At 45.0% G+C, this 27449-nt stretch overlaps 1 protein-coding gene and 1 long non-coding RNA gene across 4 annotated transcripts; both read right to left on the minus strand.

Annotated features, from left to right (window-relative positions):
* Positions 1 to 6281: 6281 nt before the first annotated feature.
* On the minus strand, positions 6282 to 20576 carry OCIAD2 (OCIA domain containing 2). Of its 3 annotated transcripts, none has more exons than XM_028507514.2 (7): positions 20456 to 20576; positions 17929 to 18053; positions 13844 to 13940; positions 12212 to 12265; positions 8928 to 8975; positions 7852 to 7969; positions 6282 to 6633 (listed from the first exon to the last, which is right to left on the minus strand). In XM_028507514.2, exons 2-7 carry the CDS (start codon positions 17989 to 17991, stop codon positions 6552 to 6554), a joined length of 462 nt encoding a protein of 153 aa, XP_028363315.1. In that variant the 5' UTR covers positions 17992 to 18053; positions 20456 to 20576; the 3' UTR covers positions 6282 to 6551. The 3 variants fall into 3 exon arrangements, with proteins under 3 accessions (XP_028363315.1, XP_035876264.1, XP_035876256.1); XM_036020371.1 differs by lacking the exon at positions 20456 to 20576 and adding an exon at positions 20299 to 20317; XM_036020363.1 differs by lacking the exon at positions 20456 to 20576 and adding an exon at positions 19235 to 19253.
* Positions 20577 to 24752: 4176 nt separating this feature from the next.
* LOC118499293 lies at positions 24753 to 27132 on the minus strand. Its single transcript, XR_004901827.1, has 3 exons — positions 27022 to 27132; positions 25780 to 25854; positions 24753 to 25255 (listed from the first exon to the last, which is right to left on the minus strand). It is a non-coding gene; the product is annotated as an uncharacterized LOC118499293 (long non-coding RNA).
* Between the last annotated feature and the right edge of the window lie 317 nt (positions 27133 to 27449).

The raw sequence follows: 27449 nt of genomic DNA on the forward strand, positions 1-27449 counted from the left end.
GTCATCTATCTGAATAGTTAATAACATGGTTAATGTGACTCGTGGATAATCAGCATACAGCAGATGGCTCGATGCCTTAAAACCGCAGTGGCCATGTTCAAAAACTGCAAATTTCAGGGGAATAAAAATCTGGTCTAGTCTTTTTTTAAATGCTTGTTTCTGGTTCAGGTGAACAGAAAATGAAATTGGGGTTTTATCTAAATTCTTATTTTTATATTACCTTTCTACCAGACACTTAGTATTTAAGTTAGTGTTTGGCATTGTGCACATCATTTCACGACTTAGCTTGGTTTATCAGGGTGATCACTTAGTAAATGATATAATGTGTAATTACAGGGTTGTACACTAAAAGTAATACAGTGTATGTCAACTGTAATTGAAAAATAAAGTAAAAAAACCCATTTATCCCATTTTTTTGTGGGGGTCAGGAGCTAAGGATTTCCACTGAACGATTTGGCTCTCTGTGTTGGGTGTGCAGTCAGATGCTCAGAGGAACTGAGGGAAGCAGCGGGGCCTGGCCAGGGCATCACCCCTCTCTCTCTTTGGTTGCAGGGCTTTGCCAAGGGGTCTCTCCAGGAGTCAGGCGGGCTCCTTACGACAGTGCTCACAGCAGTCAGACTGTTCACATGGCCGCTTGGGGCTTTGGCATGAGTGTTCCAGCCAGTAGTACATCAGAAGCTGCATTGCCATCGTCCATTTACCACCTGGGCTTGAGTCTAGCTTTTCCACACCAACCTGCCTATCAAAAGGCAGGAGTGGAGGATTCCCGGGCTCTCGATTTTCAAAAGAACATGGGATGGAACATTTTCCAGGTACATATCTTTGCCCCAGCATTAGGTCACAGTAATTCACAACCCTCCTGCATGCATAATCCACTCACAGCTTTTCCCAGGAACTCCAATTTGAATCCATTCAAACAGCTCAAAGTCTAGGGGCTCATCATGTATCAGGTCCAGGTGTGGGTGAAGCACTCGGGTAGAGGTCTGAAGACCTGTGAATTTACAAGTTGCCTGTTCAGACTGAATACCTATTATGCATAGTATTACTTCTCTACACATCCTCATCCAAAAAGTGAAATGTAAGGCACACACCAGGCACTTGGCCAGAAATTCTGAAGTAGAGCTGGTTTATGTTGCCAGTTCCTTGCTTACGACTAAGGCACGTCCCCTGGGAGTTCATGGCTTGTGGTTCTACCTTCCCCGTGAAGGAAGCCTGTGCTTGCAGCTGAGTAGTTTCCTCAGCCTGCCCATAGAAATCAAGGATCCCAAGGCCTCTGCACTGTCCCTGTCCAAATTGGTGTAGTTTTGTAAATCTGTGGAGTTCTTAAGTTAGTGATTGAAAATCCACTTCACAAAAGCCACCCTTGTCTACTGGAAACAGTCTCTTCTGTTTTGGGTTCCCTGTGAAGCTGATTCTTAGGAGCCTTGGGCAGGGTCTACATACAACATTATGCCCCTGAGATGTGTGGAGAGTCATTTGTGTGTCATAAATGTCCTGTCATGCACTGTCATCTTTTCAGTTCTTGAACAAAAAGTCATTGCCCCACTCTGGATTTGATCTTTGCCTGGAAGCCATTTCTGGACGTGAGAACACTTCGCTGGTTTGATTGGGTTTACAGTGTCTCCAAATCACTTGGAAATCGTTATGTCTCACTTCTCTCATTTTAGACAGCAGCCAGGTGGCACCCTCCACCCTGCCCAGAGATCTCAGCTAGATCAAGTCCAGCAGGTGCAGTTTCTGTTCTTGTTACCACAGGTGACACTTTGCTCAACTTGACTGCATAATCAGTCTCCTTCAGCTTTCTGTACTGTTCTCTCTTCTGCAATCCCTCCTTGACAGCCTCCTTGGAAGCTCTTTAGCTGCTGTTAACACCCTCCTCCAGGCCCTTTAGGTTTTTACTAACAGTCTCAAGGTCCTGCCAGCATCCATATGCCACTTGTTCCCAACGCCAGTGCCACATGTTTTAAGTTTTTGTTATGCAAGCAACCTACTTTCAGCTACCCGGTTCCTGTGTTAGGACTTGATTGAAAAGCAGAATTGCTCTGAAAGATGCAGAGTTGGGGGGTGGGGGTCGGTGTAGGGATTAGACCGTAGACTTGTGGAACTGATGGGTCAATCTGCAAGTTGTTGTCCCTGCATTTTAGTACCAGGCATGTTCTTATGTTCATGCTAGAGACATACATGGAAACGGGTCTCTTTAGGACTAAGATTGAAACTGGTACACCTTCATTTCTGCCTCACAAAAGCGAGTCAGCACAAGCCCAAGTCGAAGGTCGAGATAGGTAAGTAAGCCCCACTCACAGTGGAAAGAAGATGTAAAATTCCATGACACAAGGCACCCAGATGAGGAAAGGTAAAGAACTCGTCCAGGAATACAAGCTGCAAGGGCAGCAAAAGTGACCACTACTGCCCCTGAGTTCTAGTGGCATTCAGTTTGTATCTACCCCACACAGATGTCACATTACATTTTACTACAGCTATTTAGCTACGTATCTCCTCTACTTACCTCTTTGAGGGCAGGGGCTATCTTTTGTGTGAATGTACTCCTATGTCTTCTAGCACATTGCCTGGCATGTGATAGATCTTGGAAAATATTTCTGGAATTAATGAATGAAGCCGTGTCTGGGCTTCCAAGTCACAGGGCCTGTGGGGACAACCCTGATTTTCAAAACTTCATTTGGGGAGGTTCCTCTGTGCTGTTTCTTTCACCTCCATTATTCCACCTCCTAGCTCCCTCCTCGTTTGTCGCCTTCCTGTTCCAACCCTCATTCCTGACCTACTCACATCTAGAGATGAGAGAATCTAACAACACTGCTCTTTGAGGTTTGTGTTTTACAGTAAAATCTCCTTCAGGACAATTAGAATAACAAAGATTACTGGATCACGTGCCATGAACACGATACATTAAGAAGCCGAAGGGGTGAACTGAACATGTTCCGGTGCAGATGACACATCACTTGCCCATTAAATCACAGAGTTTGGACCGAAAAGGTTATATAGTTGGGCCTGAAAACAACATCATGAAGTTAAAAAAAGAAGAGTGCATGTATAATGAGTTACACTGATCAGAATGGCCGTAGCAGCATAAAATGGGGAGAATTCACTTAAAGGCAGGTCACGTGAAAAAGCCTGTCACAGACACAGTTGCAGTGGTTTAGACTGTGGCAGCAGCAGCTAACATCCATTGAATGGCTACTCTGAGCTATGCACTGTTCCAAGCATTTTGTAATTATAGCACATGTTATTCTCGTGAACAACTTACGGGTAAATCTAAAATCTTCCAATTTTGCAGATGAAGAAAGTGAGATAGCCAGCAATTGGTGGCGCTGGATTTGAGCCTGGGGCCTGGTGCAGAGCCACCCTTGCTATCAGTTCACATGCCTAAAACGAAGGGCACAATAACCCTGCTCTCCTCTGAACTGGTCAGCCCATTTCTGGAGTCTTGCTGTGTGAGGACGTCGCGAACCAAAAGTTGTCCCAAGATGTGACAGGGCTAGAAACTTACTCTCACGGTTGGGGAAAACTGGGCACCTTTGCTAGAATTCTGAAAGGAACATGCCTTGTAATATTTCAAGGCTGTTATGCAAAAGAAAAATACGAGTTCTGTTCAGTACCCATGAGGAAATTACCGGCTTAGGTTGACAAACATTTACAAAGTGCCAGTACCTGGCCGAGAACTCTGCTTGAGAATGAGGATGCAGAGACAAGTTGAAAAAGGACACACTTCCTGTCTTGGAGGAGCTTCTAGTCTAGAGGGGTAGGGAGGCAGGCCTGGGCTCCAGTAGACATTTCTGGATAGTTTTGCAGCTGGGCAGTGAACTGAGTTGCACATAGGGCAGCAGGGGTCCTTCCCCGGGAAGTACGTAAGTGGATCCTGGAACCTCACCGTCCAGACCGCAGAGGGGCTTTCCACAGTGGGTGGAGCTTGGGTCCAGTCTCAAACCTCAGACTGGTGGTGAGAATATAAGCTCCAGGAAGGTGTGGAATTTTGTTGGTTGTGCTCACTGTCACATTGCCATTGACACCTAGGACAGTGCCTGGCACACAGTGAGTGCTCAATAATTGAGTATATGAAAGAATAAAGATGTGAAAACCTGCACTGATTTGCTTTGCCAGATTGGAAGATTCGACACCAGCAGGCCCGCAGGCTGTGTGCATGGGAGTGAAGACGACGTCTGTGTGTGGCATGCAGCGGGTCTGGCTTTACTCAGTCACGTTACCTGTTTGGTCCTGGACTTCACAGCCTGCAGCGCAGTCACTGAACTCTCTGCCAACTCTGAATGACTGTGAAATCAAATGCTGCGGCTGAAATTTGGGGGAGGGGGGTAGAGTTCCAAAGTGCAAAAGTTTTCTGGCAATGAACAGATTGTATTATGTGAATATAAAAAAAAAAATGACCTATGTGACATTTTCGTGGCTTAATCACATCATTCAAAAGAAATGTTATCACTTCCATGATGTTCGCACAATATACATACATCATCCATTCTGACAGCAAGGAAAGAGAGTAGCTGCTTGAATGAGAGTTTTAAAAATATAGAAGCATTATATACAGTACATCATTATTTTTTTTTTCATCATGAAGGTACTGCTTTCATAGGCTGATGACCCGCTCAGTACTGTTGTTGGTAGTTGCTAAATGCCAAACGACAAACACTTCTCCTTTAGCACGTGTGCATGTAAGAAACGAACTTTGTCTGCCAGATACTTGCTTCCTAGTATATACAGTAGATAATGAAGCAAAATATTTGAGAGTTTTGGGATGACCTCCTAGTTTTTTCTTTATTGATGTCCTTTCACACTAAGATCATTGTGGGGAAAACAAACTGCTTCCAGGAATAACTTACCCCCACAGGAAAAGCAGAGAGCCTCCCCGAAAAGAGCCTAATTTGGTTTAGAACTATGAAGGTGTCAGCAATGAAAACAATGTGCCTTTTCAACAATAACAGATTCATCTTTTCCCAGTACCTCGAGACTGATCTCCACACTGACTTGTTGTGCTTAGCAATGTGAAAATGTTCCGATCCCTAGCAGATTATTTTCTGGAATGTGGGGGAAAAATGTGCCCGATTCTGGGTTTTTACCAACAGCTGAGAAGCAGAGAGTCCCCGTTTGCTTGTTGTCAGGGCCAAGACTTAAACTGCACCCAAAAAGCTAGAACAGTGGCTCTGTGTTCTGATTTATAGAAGGAGAACTCTGTTGGCTAAGAAACCAGGAGATATATACATAAAGAATAGTTCATTTCATATATTTAATGTTCATGTAAAATAGAAACTTACAATTTTGATGTTTAAAATATTTCATATTAAGTATTAACTTCTGATGAGGTTTCCCTTTTTATCTCTGTGGTGCAGGTTGCAAGATGTATTCCACAGACACAAACACGCACACACACATACCCAATCTATAAATGGTGACACATGGATAAAATATTGTGCAAAGATGCAAGAGAAGTTTTTAAGTAAGGCTCAGACAACCTGCCATAAAACAAAGCATCCTCAATGGAAGAGTTTTTTTTTCCTTGCAAGAAACCTGGAAGTAAATAGGAATCCAACTCATGGGGCTGAATTGGCTGCTTCTGAGCTCTCTACAGCTCTAAAAGTTTATTATTCTATGAATTAATTCTTCCCATGATTCCTCCCATAACAAACTGTTCCTTGGGAAAAGAAGGCACCATTTGGGAAGTGGTGTTTATTCTTTCAGGCCACTGGCTGTACATAAAAGAACCCAGGGCCGGAGTGCTGACTCCAGCATGGACCCAGTAGCTAAGCAACACCCCACCAGACCGATAAGGCGTCAAGTCACTGAGGTCACTGAACGGACAGCTGATTTATATTGTGACTCTTCGAAGTGATAATATTTTTCATTAAACTAAAAATCTTGGTTCTGCCCTGGCTGGTTGGCTCAGTGGATTGAGTGCTGGACTGCAAAGCAAAGACTTGCCAGTTCGATTCCCAGTCAGGACACATGCCTGGGTTGCAGGCCAGGTCCCCAGGAGGGAGCGCACGAGAGGCAACCACACGTTGTTTCTCTCCCTTCCTTTCTCCCTCCCTTCCCCTCTCTCTAAAAATAAATAATACCTTTAAAAAAAATCTTGGCCCTTACATTTTAGAAAGCATTTAACACACCTATAAGAAGCAATCTTTTGTGCTCTGTGTTCCTATCTCCACTCATGATGGTTTTCTTTGGGGCATGACTCTCCAAGTTCCTCAACTTTTATTCCACTTTAAGAGATCTTAAAACCCAGAGCGAAAGCAGCATGAAAGAATGGATGGGAGAACGAGAGAGGACTCGGAATTCTTTTACTTTTCTGTAAGCAAGTTAGAATACAACATTCTTTCTTTTTGGTGTGTGAGCTCTCACAGCATGTTGTTACACGGTAGAAAAACATACAATTTTCAGTTCAACTGATAATCTTCCACCGAAAGCATTTCAATAGAATCCCAAGGCTTCTGTTCCACTGTAAGTATATTATTTTAAAGTACACTTGAAACTTTAAATGTGTACACATTGAGAGGTTTAAGAAACTTCAAAAGCCCCAGATGCAGAGTCTAGGAAGCTGAAGGCTGTGAACTTCGCTCCTCACTTAATCCATGCTTAATTTTGCACTCCTCACAGGTAAGCAGGCAGTGCCTAGGATAGAAACAAAAAGAGAAGTTTGTGCTTTGAAACCGGAAGGTCTTAGTCTTAATACAATTTTCCTGAAGTTCACAGGCCTAATTTCTTAAGGAATAATAGGAGCTGTTCCTTGGTTTCAGACTGCCAGAATTTCACTCAAAAAAGGCCAATATGAGGATTTACTGTGGGAGTGTGTGTGTTGGGGGGGAAAGTTGGGTGAGGGAAGGTCAAAGGAGGAAAAATGAGACAACTGTAATAGCATAAACAATAAAATATTTAAATTTCAGAAAAAGCCAATAATGATGTTCATGTCCAATGTTGTTTTCACAGTACTGGGCTACCTCTCAAATACCTGGTCTAGCACAAATGATGCCCCTTTTTTATTATCAAATCTTTCATTACAAAATCATAAGCATGTAAATCTGTAACATAACGATATCACACTCAAGCTCACCCTATGACATTTTAGGTGAAATGTTCAAATTAAAACTGTAAATTATTACACCGATATTATTACCCTACCAACCACACTCACATGGGCGTTACTTCTGCCGGACTCTGTAGACTCCCCTGGGACAAGTGAGGGTCTTTAATGGAATGTGTCCCCAACACTAGTCCTCCGGTGCTGCCGTAGCAGCAGCTATTATTTACTGAGCACTTACTGAGTGTCATAAATTGTCATTTCTATTCCTTAGAACATTCCATGAAACAATTCTGCTCACCATTTCATACAGATGAGAAAACTGAAGATTAGAGTTTAAGAAACTTTCCCAAGGTTACATAGTTTATTTAGTAAGCGGTAGAATGGGTTTTCAACCCAGGTACTCGAACAGCAGAGGTAATGCCTTTAACGCCAGAGCCCTAGTGTCTGCATCCCTGAATGAAAATCGCGGTACACAGTAAAGGCTCACCTGTTTAAATATGGTGTGACCCCATGACAGTAGAAGCCATGACTGCTGATTAAGATATTCTTTTGAAATTTGCATGATGCCTTAAACATAGTAGGTACTCACTAAATGTTTGTTAAGCAAATGAAATAGGTAGCTAAGTTAAATAAGAATTACTATTGAAGTTGAATAGCGACAACTCAAAACTTAAAGAGGTGAAAGAGGCTTTTTCCCATCATATGGATGTTAAGAAACTCTGTTTAATATTATAACTGGTGAGTGACTTTTTTGTTTGCCTTTTTATAATTATCTTCATTACAATCCCTCAGTCAAACAGACTACAAACCTGTTATGCCCTGGGCCAAAGCCGGCCCCACGCAGCTGATCGTCAAGGGAATGGAATTTACTCTGGCACACTCCTATGTAGGATGCCTTTCCAAGGCCGTACCCCAGGATACCAGCAACTGTGAAAGCAGGTTAGGAAGGAGACATTACATAAAGGTTCACAATCTTATCCATTACTTATCTTCTAGAATTTTCTTTATCAATGTAGTAATTTTAATATTTGAAAACCATGGTCAATCAATGGACAAACAATCTGAGAAGGAAGCCTCCTTTTAAAGAGCAGGATTGGGAGCTGGAGACTTTCTGACTCAGTTTTGATTTGATGGAAGGAGGGCTGGGAGAGAGCAAGCAAAGACGAGACCCAAGCCAGGCAGCCTCAGGGAGGCCCAGCCAGAAAAACGAAGGAATGAACGTCTGAGGCCGCCCAGGGAGGGGCAGAGGGGTTTGGGGGGTGCCTAGTGGTAGTCTCCAAATCACCGGGTAGGAAATTCTCTCTATGGATCGGAGTCTGGGGGCTGAGCCCATCCTGCCTGAAGTGGGGAACGAGGTCACGAGGCAGAGGAATCCTCCCAGGAGCAACCGGCCCCTCCCGCCGGGGATGAAGTGCAGGCTACACTGGAAAGCATCGCTTTGTGCACAGCAGGTCTCTGCTCCACGAGCTGAAGAGGATGAAACCCTGAGCGCCTGGTAGAGTATCATTAGGAAGCCCCTGATTTTGAAACATTATTCATTATGTTCACTATAAAAAAGTATTTGAAAAGGCTGGCCTAAAGAAGAAATTGTATCGCGAATGGATCTATCATTCTGAGGCTCAGCTCCAGATAATCCTCTTGTGTATCCGGCTGGGCACTCCTAGTCCACGCTTTAAAGAGGACTGTCTAAGGTGAGGTCCCTCCTGCGTAACTTGGAATCAGGAAGCGTTGAAGAACTAAGAACTGTGGAGTGGCAAAAATAAAGACTGATTTTTCAGAAAGTCAAATGCTGGCATTTTCGTTAACCTAGGCATTCACATCTCCAGTTTTTTTAAAACAACTATTTAAAAAATTTATTTTTTATTTTTTTACTTCTATGACTTACGTGCAACTTTAGGCAATGATCCAAATCTTGGGTTAGATGCTAAATAACCTAAGGAGTAATATATAAATACATTATTTCCTTTTACTACATATTTAAATTTATAAAGTATAAAGAACATTCAAAGTTGAAGATATACACAAATTCTTGATCAGAAGAAATGACCTCACAAGAGTTATAATTCAATTCTTGATTGAATTATAACTCTTAAGTAGCCATTTTTGCCAAGTAGCAAGTGTTAGCTGTAATGTATAGAAAAAAAGAACAGGAAACACACAATTGAAGAATTGTTCAAAGATATGAAGGCAAAGATGAAGCCAACAATAATTTCCAAGCAATTAGTCACTGCTCCCTCCCCTGCTTATGTAACTCAACACAGACCTTCAACTTAGAGATTCCCAGTACCGGTCATGCATCCCTGAACAACAGGGATGCACGGTCAGAAATGCATTATTAGGTGATTTCATTATTTGTACGAACTTCAGAGAATGCACTTACACAAACCTCGATGGGACAGCCTCCTAAACACTGAGGCTGTGTGGCATAAGCTACTGCTCCTAGGCTACCAGCCTGTACAGTGCGTCACTATATGAAACAACACGAGGAAAAGCACGAATCAAACACGAAGAAAGTGAAACACCAAGAGACACAGTAGACATGAGATGTAGGAAGGCTGTTGCCAGCATAACGTGGTGCACTATTTTAAAACAAACTTTCTTTATCAGGAGGAAGAGAACACTCTAAAATAATGATAAAATATATAGTATAGTAATTACAAAAACCAGTAACGTAGTTATTTATTTTTACTGTCAAGTACTATGTACTGTACAGAGTGGTATGTGCTATACTTTTATATGACTGGCAGTGCGGCAGGCGTGTTGACACCTGCGTCACCTCACGCACATGAGAAACGCCTTGTGCTTTGAGGTCACCGTGGGTATGATGTCACTAGTCCAGAGGAATTTTTCAACTCCATTGTAATCTCATGGGACCACCATTGTAATGGCATCTGTCATTGGCCAAAACGTTGCTATTTGACACATGACTGTATATATGCCACAGTTTTAAAATAGAAATGTTACAGCCTGTGACAAGCAGAATCATGCCTCCTAAAGATCTCCACATCCCAGTGCCTGGAAACTGTGAATGAGTTACATTACATAACAAAGGGGAATTACGGCAGGAAATGGAATTAAGGTTAATGAGATGACTTTAAGAAGATGATCCTGGACCATTCGGGTGGGCCCAAGGTGATCACAAGGACCCTTGGATTTAGGAGAGCACTTCAGAGGCAGGACCAGAGAGATGGGCCGCATGAGAGGAGTTTGCTGTGCAGCCAGAGGGGGGCCACGAGCCAAGAAGAAATGTGGGGACTCTTTAGAGGCTGGAAAGGGAAAGGAAGCCTGAAAGCCCCCAGAGAGGAATGCAGCCCTGCTGACACGTGGGGTTCAGACCAGTGAGACCCAGGTTGGACTTCTAACCCCCAGAACCGAAAGGAAATGAATTCGTATTGTTTTAAGCCACTGTGTTTGTGGCAATTTGTTATGGTGCTTGTAGAAAACTAATCCACAACCCTGGAAAAGAGTATTTGCACACATGCAAGAGATGATAGACTTTGAGAAGTTTGATGTTTGTAAAACAATCCCTATTGATGTCGTGACCGTATTTTTTTGTTGTCAAAAGGGGTCTGATAAAAACGTGTTACTGATCGATGAATATACTTCTATAAAATGTCTCTCTTCAGGTTATAAAAATGAAATCATATTTAATAAATTAACTTAAATCCTTAAGAATAACATTGATTGAAGTGGGATTCTCTCAGATAAATGACATGTGGCCTTTGAGACCCCAACAAGGACTCGATGGTCTCTCATGTCTGCAGGGTACAAGCACTCTTTACAACCCGGTCAGCAGCAGTGTTCAATACAATGGGCTTTCCTGCTCTTTGGGAACCAGGCAATGCCTAAGGGTTTTCTGGTGAGATGGAGACAGGGAAAGAGAAGGGAGCAAGGCAGGACGAATGGGGAGGTCAACAGTGAAACCCTAATTGGCAGGGGGAGGTTATGTGGGAGGTACAGGGCAGCGGGGAGGCCTCACCATCTGTTGTAGAAATCAGACAGGGCACCCTTTCCCAGGCAAATGCAGCCTCTCACTGGGGCAAAGGGCTAGATAGACAGAGCATGCTGGGTTTCAGCCCCACTTACCTCGTCCCCGGGGCATCCTTGTACAGGGAACATTCTGTCTAACATGTACATCAGACAGAATGTTAACATGTGTCTAACTTTCTGTCTAACATCTCGGGGAGACACAGGGACTCCAGTGCAGAGAAAGGCCCTGTGTTCGTTTCCTGTGGCTGCTGCAACAACTTACCACAAACTTGGAGGCTTAAAATAACACATGTGTGTTGTTACCTTATAGTTCTGGGGCTCAGAAGCTCAAAATGGGTTTCACTGGGTGTCTCAGTCAGTTTGAGCTGTGATAACAAGACGGGGGCTCATAAATGACAGAAATTTATTTCTCACAGTTCTGGAGACTGAAGTCCAAGATCAGGGTGTCAGCCCTGTTGGGGAGGTGCCTGTCTGGGTTTGCAGACTTCTCGGGGCAGAGGGCTGGGGAGCTCTGTGGGGGCTCTTTCGTAAGAAGAGCAACACCATTCCTGAGAGCTCCGCCCTGAAAGGCTCATTACCTCCTAACGGCCTCACCTGTTAAGGCCATCGCTTTCCGTGTTAGGGTTGTAACGTGTGCAACTGGGGGTGACGGGGCGGACACAAACATTCAGACCACAGCAGCGGCTGAAATCAGGGCTGCGTTTCTTCTCAAGGCTCCGGGGTTTCCCGCCTTCCAGCATCTGGAGGCCACTCACATCCCGGAGCCCTGGACTCCTGGCCCCTCCTTCCATCCTCAAAGCCTACTGCGCGGAGGTGAGTCCCTCTCACGTTGCCATCTCTCTGGTTCCATTTTCCGATCCAACTCTTCAGGACCCATTTGATGACACTGGGTCCATCTAGAGAATCCAGAATAATCTCCCTCATTTGAGGTCAGCTGATTCACAGCCTTTCCTTCTGCAACTTTAATTTCCCTTTGCCATGTAACCTGACATAGTTACACGTTCCAGGGATTGGGACATCTTCCGGGCCGGTGGGGGGTGTTATGCTGAAAATAGTCAACAGCTTGCACAAAGAAACCCTTCACCACCAAATAAAGACCACGCACCAAAAAGTAGCCAGGAGGGCCACAGAAAACTGGGCTCTCTGAGGTGAAATCATGGAACAAATGTCGGGTCTTACCTTGGTGCACCAGTCCTTGGGTAACGAGCATGCTTACAAGGGAAAAAGGCAGAGCTGTAAAACAAAAAGGCCCTTCAATACCGGTGCTTTAGGAATCGGCGCCTCCCTGGAAGTCAGGGCACGGGACTCTCAGTTTTTCCTCCAGCTAACCTTGGCAATGACTTTTTAGTCATTTGTTACTTTATTTATCCAACAAACATTTATTAAGTACCACCTGAGGGATTTTCCTGGGGTCTGTCCCAGGCAGTGAAGAAACCTAAAGCCCGTGGATCTCCGACTCTGACGTCCCCTTTACCGGACGCCCACCACACACCCGGCTCTGACCACGACTCACCGCGCAGGCACCCCAGTGTGCGTGCGGACACGTAGCTGTCGGCGTCAGGAGTTGCCTTTAACTGCGTATTTTGAAATTTTCAATCCCACATTAAAGTAAAAAAAACAGTACTCAAAACCCCAGCATATGCTACCTAGGATTGCTGTCTGCTTTTCTCTTTTGTGACATTTCGTTGTATAATTTGGGTATGTCTATTTTCTGAGGATTACAAGATTACTGCATTCATGTTAAACACGAGCGATGTTTAGCTGTGATTTTTAAACCAGGCAAGTTAGTCTGGAAAAAGTGGTTTCTAGTTTTGTCAAAATGCATCAGATGACTTCTTCTAAAAGCAGAGAGCCATGATAAACATCTAGCTCTTCCTAGCAACCAAAACAAATTAAATAGCAACCAATTTTTGCACTCATATCTACCCAATGGTAGGCAAATGGATCATACTGAAACGTTAGTCTACTAGGGCTTAATTAAATTACTTACTCATAGGTTGTCAAAAAAGACACAAAATGCTAGGAGCACAATCATCGTAGTAATGCATGATGAATGTCAGCTTCTAACGAGTATTTCTTTCAAAACAATCGATACTGAATTTGAAAGACTTGAGAAATCAAAACGAGTATTTCAAATTAAAATTACCCCTATGTCAGCAATGTTGCAAACATCAGAACTCTGTCTATACGCTCTATTATGACATTTTCAAATGACAAATCATGAATTTTTTAAATTGGAAGAGACCTTTAAGCAAAGCCTGAATTCACACCCCTGTCTTATTTATATGAGGCAGGCTGGGGAAAGGAGATGACTCAGCAGAAAAGGTTACTTCAGAGACATTACCCGAGAAGCATTAATGGATGCTGTCAATTTCAATTCATTTCCACAAATACTGACTAGGTACTTTATACGTGTGAAGCACTGTGCTGGGCTCTGGGATGAAGCAATAGACCTGAAATCATTTCTGAATTCAATGAGGTTAGAATCTCGTAGAGTTTAGGAAAGTCTACTCTGTCAGAAAATTCTAAACCACACTCATGGTGCACGATCTGTGTCAGATGAAGGGAAGTGTTATGTGCCAATCACTTTGCTGTGGTAAAGTGCTCCTAATCAGATACTACCTCTGCCTTTAAAGGTGTCTCAACGTGGATTTAAAATTTAATAGCCCAGATAACCAAAGTTCTTCAAGGAATTATGCAAAGTCCCTGCTCAAAACTCAATCATCAGCATCATTCTAATGTAATGTGGTACTCAGGCAGTTTACTGCAGCACAAGGAGTGTTAACAAAGGTTAAGAGGAGTGCAATTTACCTCTCTTCCAGAAACTCTCTTCTTGACACTCTCTGATAATCTTTGAAATCTCCCCTCTGTGGATGTGCAGTTTTGATTTTGGACAAAACAACAGGCTCTGTAAGGAAAGTTCTATGGTGAGTTGACTGAAATCATCTGAAAAGCATCCACTGTTTTCTGGGAGGAGGACAGCACGAGCTCTCCGCTCTGGTCATGCAGCGTGTGGTTCTGTGCTGGCAGCCAGCTCAGAGCAGTGACCCGTTTCAGCGAGCGCCTTCCAGCTGGGAGCACTGGAGGGACCAAGGCAAGGGAAAAATCCCAGCTGGAGAGGCAGAGAGTGACTCATTGACTAGAGAGCAGGGAGCAGAGATCGGGTCGGAAAGAATTCCTGCCGAGGCCACATTCTCCTTCTCACCTCCATGTAGCTCTGCCCACTGGCTACCTGCAGACCCACTTCAGTGTGGCCTGGGGGGGAGGTGGGGAGAGAGATTCCCCTACAACTCACTGTTTACACAGCCCAAGCACTAGGTTACAAGTTTTGTATTTATAGACCTGTATTCTAATTTACCTGTTTATGTTTCTGTATACACTTTTAGACTATGAACTCATCAGCAGACGGCTTTGTATTTTTTTCTGAATAGTTTCCTTTTTATCTTGATAGGTTTTTTTTTACATATTTCATAAATGATCCACACATAATTTCTGGTGGACTGATTGATGTGTTTGACATAATTACTTATATTAGTTCTATAGTATTTTTTTAATCATGTTGATATGCTATAATCTGGACTAATGCCCATCTCCAAGGTCTTCCTCCTCTGTAGATATGTATGTGTTATTCAGTCTTACCTGCATTCTCTGCTCTCATTTCCCTCTGCCCATCACTGTCTTTCTGGGTATTTAATGTGCATCTTTTGCATGGCTGCATTCTTGCAAAATGTTCCTTGTTTGGGGTGCATGAATCTTTTAAATATAAATAGTATTGCTTTATATATTTAATTTTATTTTTAAAAATACTATTAACTTGCCCCAGCTGGTGTGGCTCAGCAGAACGAGTGCTGGCCTGCAGACCAAGAGGTCACTGATTTGATTCCTGGTTGGGGCACATGCCAGGGTTGCAGGCCAGGTCCCTGGCTGGGGGCGTGCGAGAGGCAATTAATTGATGTTTCTTTTGCACATGGATGTTTATCGCCCTCTCTTTCCCTCTTTTCCCCTCTCTCTAAATATAAATAAATAAAATCTTTAAAGAATATTTTTAAGTTGCCCCTTTTAAAATCCACCCCTATTGCTTTATTCATCTGCTTCTGTCCCATATATAATTCTCCAGGATGCGTCCAAGTCCCCCCACCACATGTGCCCTACGGGCCCGTGTGAGAACATTCTTCAGATATATATCTAAAAGTGAAACACATGGCATGCCCATTTCCATCTGACTAAGTCTTGCCACACTGCTCCCAGTGGCTGCGCCACACTCACTGCCACCCACAGCACCTGCATGTTCCTCTAGGCCTGCAGGGCCTGCACACAGCTACTTGCACTAGATTCCAAGGTGGCTAAAGAAAGGATTTTCTAACCTTGACATTATCCAGTTTTCTGCATTTTGACAGCCTAATAGGTACAAGGTAATAATTTATGGCCTTATTTGCATTTCTCTGAAAACTAATGTGTTTGAGCATCTCTACATACTCTTCAGCCGGACTGCCCCCTTCTCTTCTCGTGTTGAGGTAAGAAATTCCTGCAACTGGCCCCGGGCTGTCATCTGTTGTTATATGTTGGCTCATTAATTTTTTTATCATACTAAAATACACATAATATTTAGCATTTTAGCCATTCTGAAGTACATAGTTCAGTGACATCAAGTACACCCACAGTGTTGTATGGCCCCATCACTATCTAGTTCTAAAATGTTTTCATCACCCCAGAAGAAACCTCATACCCATTAAGCAGTCTCTCTTCACTCCCTCTGCCCTTTAGCTCCCTGGAAACCACTAATCTGCTTCCTATCTATATGGATTTGCCTGTTCTGTAATTTTATGTAAATGGTATCCTACAAAAGGTGACCTTTGGCAGCCTGCTTGTTTTCCTCAGCATCATGTTTTCCGGGTTCGCCCGTGTCGTAGCACGTGTCAGCACTTCACTCGTTTTTGTGACGCCGTATTCCACTGCACGCTTGCTTACCAGTTTATCTGTCGGTGGATAGTTGGGTTGTTTCCACCTTTTGGCTATTGTGAATAGAGTTGCTATGAACATCCCTGTACAAGTTCTTGTTTGAATGCATTTTTAGTATGGCTGGGCCACATGGTAATTCTATGTTTAACTAACTGAGGAGCCACTGAATTGTTCTTTACAGGAGCTGCACCATTTTACAGTCCCACCAACAAAGCATGAAGGTTCCAATTTCTGTACATCCTTGTCAACACTTGTTACTTTTTGTTGTTTTTCTTAAATTATAGAGATGCTGGTGGGTGTAAAATGGTATCTCATGGTGGTTTGGATTTGCATTTCCTTAATGACTAATGATATTAAGCATCTTCTCATTTGTTTGTTGGACATTTGTATATCATCTTTGGAGAAATACCTATGCAGGTCCTTTGCCCATTGTTTAACTGGGTCACCTATCTTTTTGTTGTTGAGTTGTAAGAGCTCTTTATATATTCTGCATACTAAACTTTATCAGACTTATGATTTGCAAATATTTTTTCCCAATCTGTGGGTGGTTAACTCATTTAAAAAAATTCATTTAATTCATCCCTTACTAAAAGCCACATTTGCGCTTCCTTGTTTGTGAATTATTTACGTAGGTTCTCTGCCATTTACCTTGGGGAGTTTGAGTGATTTTCTTGTTGAGGTGCAGCTCCTTGGCTTTTGAAGTTTATCTTGCTGATTTTGCCTATGCTCTTTCTGGAACCTTTTGTTGGGAGCGGATGTCAATGTGGAGAATGGTCACCATTTCTCGAGCACTTTCCCACGGGCCGGGCACGGGGCCAAGCACTTTACATGTGTGATCGATCACAAGGCAGAAGGACCCGGTGGCACCTGCGCCTTCAGAGCTCTACAAGCAACCCAAGCAGGCGGCCTCTCTCTTCTTTCTCTGTAACTCCCCACAGCACAGTCCACAGAGGTGGGGGTCAGGGTGAGTCACAGCGACAAGAAGGAGCAGTTCTCACTTCCCACTTCCCTTAGTTCCTCAGCAAACACTCCTTCTTATCTCAATGTCAGTTCTCTTCTTGGTTCTGCCTGGGCTGAGGCAGAAATGAGGAACACCTTCCTTTCGCCCCTCCTCCAAACACACACACATATATACACACATCCAGGGTCAGGGTCAGGGCCCTGACCATCACAGTGACTGTGAGTCCTGTAGTCAAGGTCCTGCGCAGCCTCCCTAGCCGACTCTGGCGACCCTTTTCTGTGCAACTATAAATGTTTTATGCCTCTCCATTTCATGAAGGCAACTCAGGTGTCTAAATACTTGTCCCTGTGACTTGATATCATTTGTCTGTTCGCCTCTCCTAAACTTTGCTCCTTAAATATCACCTCCCCATAAGCTATTTTTTCACTTGAGAAGTTGATCCCAGAGAACATAAACTTCATCTACCCATCACAATACTCTCTTTTCTTCCTGTGTGTATCCCTGAAACACGTAACATGCATTCTTAACAAGTTGGAAAGTCGTGCTCTCAATCCGATGGCTAATTTAGTGGTTAGGGGCTCTGCTATCCTGAGCAGGAACCCCCATCAGCAGCTTACATTTAGTAAGGTTAGCCTTAGTAACAAAAATGCAGAAACAAGCACCCATGTATCATTCTGTTAGACTCAGTTAGGAGTTTTGCTGTGCTAAGGGGAGCCTCCTCAGTCACTGACATCCTATGTAAGAGTAGCTTAAACTGGATGCTAAATAAGGAAGAGTAAAGAAAGGATTTTGTAAATAAAAATTGAAAAGATGCTTTTCAAGGCAATCAGAAACACACTTTTCTTCCCCATTTAATTTTCCCTGAACCCATCCCAACAAAGCACCGGACTGAAAAAAGTAAGATCGGTGGTCAAGGATGAGGTTTAAGGAAAGTCCTGTATGATGTTCCCTTCCAGATGGCAAACTAAACATTTACCTGCTGGCTGGGTGGTGGCAAATGAGGTTTATCGTGGTTTCCATGCGCAGACCCTGACGCCATGATGACTTGGTCTTTGCTTCTCCTCTAGTTGCGTGCACTCAGCTGACTCGCTGACCCGACGTCTAAGGAAAGTAGAAGAGACTCACTGTGCAGTGACCGAATGTTTCTATCAACCTTAAAAACAGCCTTAATATCAGCTCACCTCTTTGGAAAAGTTGCTTTCATTTTGTTATTAGTCAATATCCAACCCACTGCAAACTTACTTTGTAATGCCCACCATCCCCATCAAATGTGAAATATCACACTATGAACAGTGAATTGTTTTACTACCTATAAATTGTGCCCTAAAAGAAGTTTCAATTCATTACAAGGCCATTAACTACACAAATATTTACTGAATGTCTATTAGGTGCAAGCCAGGTGATGTAAGGAAGGATAAGGCAAGCTCAGTGCTAAAGGAACTCACAGTCTAGAGGGGAAGAGAAATGTCAGCAATTACCCAACATGCCAAGGGCTGCCCTAGAGCTAGCTATGCCAGGGTGCCAATGAGGGAGAGGAAGCAAGGTCTAATCAAATATAGTACCAGAGACTAGGACTCAGGCTTGGAGAGGGTGCATGGACTCCCCAGCATAAAAACCAGTTTGAAGCCCTGGCTGGAGTAGCTCAGTGGATTGAGTGAGGGCTGCAAACCAAAGCATTGCAGGTTCAATTCCCAGTCCGGGCACATGCCTGGGTTGCAGGCCACGGCCCCCAGCAACCGCACATTGATGTTTCTCTCTCTCTCACTCTCTCTCCCCCCCCCCCCTTCCCTCTCTAAAAATAAATAAATAAAATCTTTAAAAAAAAAACAGTTTGAAAGGGGCTGTCATAGTCCAGGCAAGGAAATGTAGACACCTGAACCAACTCCCGGGATGGAAGCATAGAGACGATGTATCTGAGTCTGGAAATGTTGAATGAGAGTGCCCGTGGGCACATATGTTGGAATCAGCCAACAGGGAGTAGAATATTTGAGGATTTGGGCCTGGAGTTAGAGAGTGAGAGGAGACTGGAAAGATGAATTTGGGAGCTTCCAAATTTCATGACAGGTAAAGAAAGAAACATATAAAATTGTCTAAAAAGAGTATTACAGAATGTGAACACTGCAGCCAAATGAATGCCAGTGGAAGAAAAAAAAAAAGGCCTAGGAAATGACTGGAAAAAAATAGCTAGTTCAAAGGGGAGGGAATGAGTCATTGGTGTCACATGGCTCAGAAAAGTGATTTGGCAATGGTGGACATAGTCCAGGTGGACTGTGAGCCCCCACCTGGCCAGTGGCCACTGCATTCTTCAGCCTTCTACTCCGTGACTTCCACTGATTTCCCTGCAAATTAACCTTTATCATATGCAATTCCACTTCCTGCTAAACTGCCAGGCATACGAGCCAAGGGGGGTCCTTACCTGTACCAAGTCTCACCTTAGGTACCTAACGTTTTTGTAAAGGTAGCATGATGCCCTGTCAGTGGACAGTCCTGGAATCAGAAAGACCTGAATTCGGATCCTGCCTCTACTCCTTGCTAGCCCTGTGCTTTGGGGCAAATGACTTGCTGTGTTTGTGCCTCAGCTTTCTCATCCGTTAAGTGGGGTAATGGACAAGCAACCTTGAGGGGTTGTTGAGAGGATGAGGGATGAGGTCCTGCAGCCCCAGCTCAGCACTCAGCACCCAGCTCACAGTGAGCGTGTGAGCAGGGGACAGTGGACTTGGGCACCTTAGTTCTTGAAGATCTCCAGGAAGTCTTTGCTGACCTAAGGGCAATTAGATGATCTATGCTCAGAGTTAGGCCATTGCCTTAAATCAAGAAGCAAAGATACATATCTCAGCTTTGGTGGTCGAGCCCTCTGCACACAATTAATCATCGGTTCACATCTGTGCAAACCTTCTGAGGGTCCTGCCTTCCAGGCGCAGATCCCACCAGGAGGCCCTCGTCCCTCTGCTTCTTGGGGGTGGGGAAGGAATGCTGACAGGTGGGCAGTGGGAGGGAGGTACGGAGCAGGATCAGGGTGGGGGCAGGTGGTCGGAGGGACTGCCCGAGGTGGGTCACCGCACTCCCTGATGGGGGGAGGGAGCCCTGAATCAATCTGCCGGAATCTGCTGCCACCCCCAGTCAGAGGGCGCTGGTAGGACCCCAAGCCCACCGGCCTTACCCAGGTCCGGGCCCTGGCCTGAGGCAAGGGGAGAGGAGTCTGCAGGGGCGACTCTAGGCGGCCCGTGCTGTGCTGACCTGTGGGGCCCGAAGTGCCCCGGTTCCTGAGGGCCCGCAGAATAAAGCAGCCAGAGGAGGCCACCGTCTCCTTGCCATCTCTCCCGCTGTCACCCACCAGCAGGCTCACCTGCGAGGTGAGGATCGCCTCCCAGGCCGCGTGCCCTGAGAGCAGGGTCTGAATCCCTCCGCTGCTGCTGGCACAGCCGGGACCGCGGCCAGGCTTCGCAGCGCCTGCCCCTGCCCGTAGCAGCCCGCGGGAACCCCAGAGCCCCAGAGCCCCTCACCTCTCTTCTCTGAGCTCTCCTGCAGCCTTCTCCTTCCTCCTCTTGCTCCGCCCCCTCGGCTCGCTGCTTCTCTCGATTGGCGCACCCCTTTCCCACCTTTCACTCCCTTCCTCTGTCGGTGGCTTCAGCACGCACACGGAACTCTCAGGCCCAAACCCGGCTCTTTCTAGAAACTCCCACCCCACCCTCAAGAATTGTCCTGGCATCTGGTAGATCCTACCTCCTTGATGTCTTTCAAATTATTCCTTTCCTCCCGTCAGTAGTGAACCAATTATCATTCACTGAACACCCTCCCCGGGCTTGGCACTGATGGTCACTTATCTGCAATTTAAAAAAAATGAGATGCAAGTGACATATAACGTTATATTAGTTTTAGGTGTACAACATAACGATTCCACATTTGTATACATTGCAGAATGATCACAGTGAGTCTACTTAACATCCATTATTATACATAGTCACCTAGTTACTCCCTCCCTAATTTTTCCCCCTTGAAATGAGGACTTTTAAGATCTCTCTTTTTTTAAAGATTTAATTTATTTATTTCTAGAAAGAAGGGAAGGGAAAGAGAAAGAAAGGAAGAGAAATATCCATGGAGCAAGAAACATTGATCAGTTGCCTTTTGTTCGTGCCCTGACTGGGGACAGAACCTGCAACCCAGGCATATTCCCTGACTGGGAATTGAACCAGCAACCTTTCGGTTTGCAGGACAATGCCCAACCAACTGAGCCACACTGACCAGGGCCGAATCTACAATCTAGCAACTTTCAAATATGTAATATAGTATTATTAGTTATAGTCACTATGCTATACATGACATCCCCATGATTTATTTCTTTTGCAATTGCACGTTTGTACCTTTTGACTCCCTTCGCCCTTTTCACCCACCCCATGCAGTCCTTTCTTCAGCCCCTTAGGGCGGGTACTATTATTCTCTTACAATGGGCTAGGAAACCCAGTTGTGCGAGGCCACACTGGGATCTTGCAGTCAAAGCTGAGTCAGCCTGATCCCAGGGTTTCTCCTTCCACTGTTCTTTGTCCTTGCCCTCTAGCCTCCCGCCATTCCCAACCTCTGACTTGTGCGGGGACGTTTCTGGTACCTTTACCTGTGTTGAACTGAAAGAGAGGTTGTGGACCATGCAGAAGGGACTCATCCTTTCTCACCTTTTCCTACTGTTGACATTGGCCTCTAGGCCTGTTCCCTTAGCCCCTCCGCAGTGCTCACTTGGCCTCCTTTCTGTTCCTCATGTTCACGCAGCTTTTTCTACCAGGGCCCTGGCATGGAACTGTCCCCTGCCTGGGGTCCCCTCCCCATCAGTCTTGTCCTGGTGTTTTCCTACTTATCCTTGTCTGGTCCTTCCTTAGGAAGACTTGCCTTGACCCCCACTCAGCCTACAGTAAGGGTTCCCTTCTTTTTCATAGCAGGATTCTCTCTTTTCTTTCACAGCACCTGTTGCAAGCTGTTATGTACTTGTTAGGGTGTTTATTTGTTTTAAGCCTGTTTCCCCTGCTTCAGTGTAATGTGCATGAGCTATAGAACAAGATGGTATCTGTTTTGTTCACTGTTGGTATTTGGCATTCCAGGTATAGGAGGGGCTCAACACATGGCGGATGAACAAATGAATGAGTGAGCCTGGGTTGAAGGCTGTTTGCTAACGTACTGCTGTTTTGGAGGACCCATGTTCCCGAGTATATCCCCCAGACCACGTTCCTCCATGTAATCCACTGGTTCCTTGCATCCCTTTCCCCCTCCACATGGAAGGGGATATAGTTCCATTGCCCATTTTACACAGTTACCAGAAGTCAGAAATAACCCTTTGCCATTTTGTGGTCTGAGAGGAACAGTGTTCTCACTGGTTTTGTGATTAAAATGAGCAGTTCTCCAGTGCACAGAAGTCTAACTTCCAACAAATACGCCAAGGACCTTTGTCCTTTAGTCCTTGTCTCCACCTTCATTTCTACTCTCAACAGAATGTTCCAGTTAATTGCCTCAACTAACTAGAAGTTAGGGCTGTGTAATGTGCACAGATTATATGAATTCATCACTTGGTATTTGTTGGGCAAGTCTGGTGTGCGTGTGTATTGCTCCAGGCACTTTCAGAGATAAGAGAAAAAGGCAAATGACCTTCCCTCAAAGAACATATCACTTCCCAAAGAATTAAAATAAAATAAAACAAAATATACTTGGTCCTAGAAGTACATAATACTGAACAGAGTCTTTCTTAGTCATAGCTTTAGCTTCTTACTGGGCCTCAGGGTTATGACCACAGAGTTGATTATCATTGGCTAATGCTATGAAGAATGAGGCTAATTTAGTGCCAAAGTGTTCATGGCAGGCCTGAGCTTGAATTATTTCCATAGCCCTGTACTGTCCTCTGGCAGGATCCAAATTCATTAGCAGGGCCCTGCATGATTCAGCTCCTGCCTGCTGCTCCAACTCATCTATCTTAGGCTCTCCGAGGGCCTCCAAGTGGCTGATATTCTTCCTTCTCATTCGTTTGCATGTGCTGGAGTTTCAGCCTTCCTCTGCTTCTCCAGCCCTCTCTCTTTTGTTCTTTCTTTTTTTATTTTCACCCAAGGACATGCATATTCATTTAGAGAGAGGGGAAGAAGGGAAGAAGAGAGAGAGGGAAAAAAACATCAATGCAAAAGAGACACATTGACTGGTTGCCTCGTGTATGCATCCTGACTGGGAATGCATACGTGAGAATGCATTTCTCTTATCTCTGAACCTGCAATATAGTCATGTGCCTTGACCGGGAATTGTACCCCTGACCTTTTGGTTTACAGGATAACACTCCAACCAACTGAGCCACACCGAACAGGGATCTTTTATTCTTAAAGATAAGTACAGATGCATGGACAGCAAGGGAGGGAGAGGGATCCAGACAGGCAGTTTGGGGGAGGCAGGAAAGAGTACTATGCCATGTGGCTGGCTAAAGACCCAGCCCTAGAGGGGAAGGAGTGGGATGGATTAAAAACAAAATTCAGGTCGGAATCTAGATCACTGCCATAGGAGCTCTGGACTGACTCACAACCACCTCTTCCCTGCTGGTAAAGGGGCTCTGGCTGGTTTCCTGGAGGGGAGGGTTCCTGGAGCGTCTGTGTGCGGAGGGGGGCATCTTGGTGGCCAGCGAAAACCTCATCCTCCACTTGCCATGTTTTCTTATCCCAGCTCTCCACTTGCCATCTGCCTAGCTCATGGCGTCTCTAAGGAGTAAATAACGTCAAATCTCTCAAAAGCAGACCAGCCGGGTATAAATGAGGTGACACCCGAAAGACCGAGCTTGGGTTCTGCTTTCCGTCATGAGCTGGCACCACCGTCACGAGCGGCACGTTGCCAGCTCGGCTCCAGCTTCGGGGCCATTGACCCAGGGCTCTGGCTGCCTTTGGTTCATCTGGATTTGATATTCAGACTGCCAGACTCAGCCAGAGGCAAAGCAGGCCTGAAAAGAGCATGATTTCGGCCCAAATGGGGAACATCTGAAATATGAAGATGAGTGTACGTTGATTGAGTCGTGTCTCAAGTGTTCCTTGAGACAGGCCTATCCTTTATTTCCCTCCCAAATGCTGCTAACCGACACCCAAGAGTATCTCTATTACTTTAATATTCCAGCACGGCTTGCCATAGAGCCTGCAACACGCAAAGCCCTCTGAGTACATAAAACAGAGTGTTCCTGAAGCAGCAGAGAGAATACATGGTCAGGCAGAGGCTGGCGATATCTTGTGGCAGATATTTTGACCTCATTCCAAAAGAGTATTGTCATCTTTGCTTCCTGCTGTCTGTCCCAAGCCTATCTTTAGAGCAGCCTCCCCATGTGACTAGAGTCAGGGTGGGAAAAAAGCAATTTGATTTTCTGGTGAAAAAAAAAATCCTCATAACAGGGTATAAATCCAAGCATAGATCTAGCTCCTTGCAGGATATAATTCCATTCTAGAAGAAAGGCTTATTGATCAAAATTTAATTGATCGAGAGTTGGGTAAGACTTACTCTTACTTTTTTAAATAGACTTGATTTTTTAGAGAAATTTCAAATTCACAGCAAAACTGAGAGGAAGATACAGAGATTGCCCATACCCCCTCTCTCCCGCACAGCCCCACGGGAGTAGTACAGTGGTTACAGCGGATGACCACACAAGGTCATGTCTGTATCACTCGGAGTCCATAGTTTAGATTAGCGTTCACTCTTGGTGTTGTACATTCTGTGGGTTTGGACAAATGTGTAATGACGTGTACCCACCACTACAGTCTCATACAGAGTAGCTTCACTGTGGCAAAAATCCTCTGTGCTTTGCCTGTTCATCACTACCACCCCCTGGTCCCCCAATCCTCCAACCACTGATCTTGTTAGTGTCTCCATAGTTTTTCATCTTTTGCAGACTGTCATATAGTTGGAATCATAGAGTACGTAGCCTTTTTGGATTTGCTTATATGCATTTAACGTTCTTTCATGTCTTTTCCTGGCTTGATAAGCTCATTTCTTTGCAGTGCTGAATAATCCATGTCCAGACATGCCACAGTTTATCACTCTTCTACTGAAGGACATCTTGGTTGCTTCCAAGTTTTGGTAATTATGAATGAAGCTGCTATAAACACCTGCACGCAGGTTTTTGCGTGGACATCAGTTTTCAACTCCTTTGGGTAAATACCAACAGTTGTAATTGCTGATCGTACGGTACGAGCATGTTTAGTTTTGTACGAAGCTGCCAAACTGCCTTCCAAAGCGCCTGTGCCATTTTGCATGTCCGCCAGCCATGAATAAGCGTTCCCGTCGCTCCACATCCTTGCTAGTGTCTGGTGCTGTCAGGGGAGATTTTTACTTGTGAGAGGAATTTTCTGGGATTCCTTCAGTACCCTGGTCAGCCTCCTCACCCGATCCACTTCCCTCAGCATTAGGGAAACCAGCAACAGATTCTCGGTGGCGCACACCTGAAGCATCGTTGGAACTCTAGCTGGCCCTGTTTCAGGCAGGACAGCTTCAACTCCCCTCTTCATGGCACCTCTCGGGGCACCTGCACACTGTCCATCCCGCCCCACCCCCACCACCCGCATTCTTTGCTGGCAAGCTCATATGTAGTACCTGCTCTCAGGTCTCACTGGAGATGGCTGCAGATTAGGGAATTAGGGTGTGGACTTGGAACCACACTGCATGGGTTGAAGCTGCAGCCCACTGTCACCTGTATCTGTATATACATAATTGCTGGAACGGTGGTGCCGGCACACGGGCAGGGAGTGCTGTTTAAGTGCTCGTTCCCACTCTCTCCAGAAAAGCCCTCCCCTGCCTCTGGTGCAGCAGCCCCTCCTGTGTGCCGGATTTCACTGACCTCTTTATTTGCCTCCGTTCTAAGATGTGAGATCCCTGAAGGCAGGGCCTGTCTTTCTCACCTTCACATCTCTGGCTGGGAAACGATATAAAATCGAGATATTAATTTATGTTATTAATTTGGCAGCCCAAACAAATAGAATGTAGTCTCCCTTCCCCATTCCAAGAGGGTGTCCGAGGGTGTCCCTCCTATGAGGATTGTTAATGACTTTTGCATGATAGAAGTAAAAGGAGGATTCATATATACAGCATGAAACAAGCTGCCAGAATAGCACAACTGTGTAGAAGCTTGCAGGGGAAAAAGCCCCAGCTGAGAGAAGAAGTAGTGGACCAATCCTAGAGAAAAGAATTTGAGCTTTTCGAGAAACTGGGAGGGAACAGAGCTGCACAGGCCCTGGAGTGGTGGGGACCACAGCTCTGCTGTGGAAGGACCTCAGGCACAAAAGCTGCTGGGTGCCTGGAGGGAGGAGGCTTAGTAAACATTTACCTTACTGGCCTTCCAAAGCTCTAGGGCTGGGCCCCACCCACTGCCTTTAAGGGTCCCCGTGGACCTCAGTAATGGCCAGAGGGGATCGGAGATCCTGCTAAAACATTCTTTTTTTAAAAAAGATTTTATTTATTTATTTTTAGAGAGGGAAAAAGAGAGAGAGAGAGAGAGAAACATCAATGTGTGGTTGCTGGGGGCCATGGCCTGCAACCCAGGCATGTGCCCTGGCTGGGAATCGAACCTGTGATGCTTTGGTTCACAGCCCACATTCAATCCACTGAGCTAGACCAGCCAGGGCCCTGCTAAAACATTCTGGATGGTACCAGATCCCTTGTTCCACCCTAGGGAGAAGGGTAACCTCCCTACCCTGCCCACTCCGAATTCACGAGGTTGAATTTCCTGAGCAGATGGGGACTCTGAACAAGTGTAACTTTAATTGAGACACAAAGAAGCCTGGCTTTCTTCGTCCCTTCGCAAAGTGGCTGAAATCCACACGTGGCACAGGCCCATGGTCCTGGCAAAAGCAGGGCACATCAAATCTTCGGTGAGTAGATGAATGCTGGGAGCATCTTGAAACGTATCCAGGCTATTTTAATAATACCATAGAAACAGTTTTTGTTTGCCTAAAGGTTTACATAAAGGCTTTCCAGGGCTATTTCCTGAGCATTTAAAGCACATTGAAATGACCTGTCTTTGAACAAAGATTCAAAAGACTTCGTGACTGCGTGTTACCGACAAGTTGAATTTTTAACTCACCAGCCTTACATTGCTGGTCTCCTAAGCAACTCAGCCTGGCTGCCTTCCACTCCGGTTGTGGAAGGACTGGCGTCTCCAGTCAGAACTCGTTCTGCAGAGCCCCACCTAAAATGAGAGGGCCTGTTAGACGGAGAATCAAAACCCGGCTTTGCCTACTGGCGATCATTTCACAAAGCCGCCTTGTGCCTAGCAAGTCCTCACCCTTGCTTGGAATGGAAGCGGTTTAGTCTCTTTGTTTCTCTTCTTCTGTCAATTACTGGCAATCATTCATCCAGGGATTACTCGAATGAATTAAATCTAGAGATTATCCAAAAAGATTCCTGTAGACATTCATTCTCGCTCATTCTCCTCTTTAGTCTTTAGAGACTTCTGTAGCAGTCCGTAGATGTGCTCGCTTCCTGGCCCTTCTAAGTATCAGAGGACAGATA

Source organism: Phyllostomus discolor, chromosome 1 (genome assembly GCF_004126475.2).
Source record: "Phyllostomus discolor isolate MPI-MPIP mPhyDis1 chromosome 1, mPhyDis1.pri.v3, whole genome shotgun sequence".
NCBI lineage: Eukaryota > Metazoa > Chordata > Mammalia > Chiroptera > Phyllostomidae > Phyllostomus > Phyllostomus discolor.

Coding starts and splice junctions, on each gene's coding strand:
- OCIAD2 (XM_028507514.2), bottom strand. CDS start 17,991: ATGGCGTCAGGGTCTGCGCATGGAAACCACGATAAACCTCATTTGCCA. Junction 8,976..12,211: donor CCAAGGACTGGTGCACCAAG/GTAAGACCCGAC, acceptor ATTACTCCTTAG/GTTATTTAGCATCTAACCCA. Junction 7,970..8,927: donor ATCATTGCCTAAAGTTGCAC/GTAAGTCATAGA, acceptor CTGCTTTCACAG/TTGCTGGTATCCTGGGGTAC.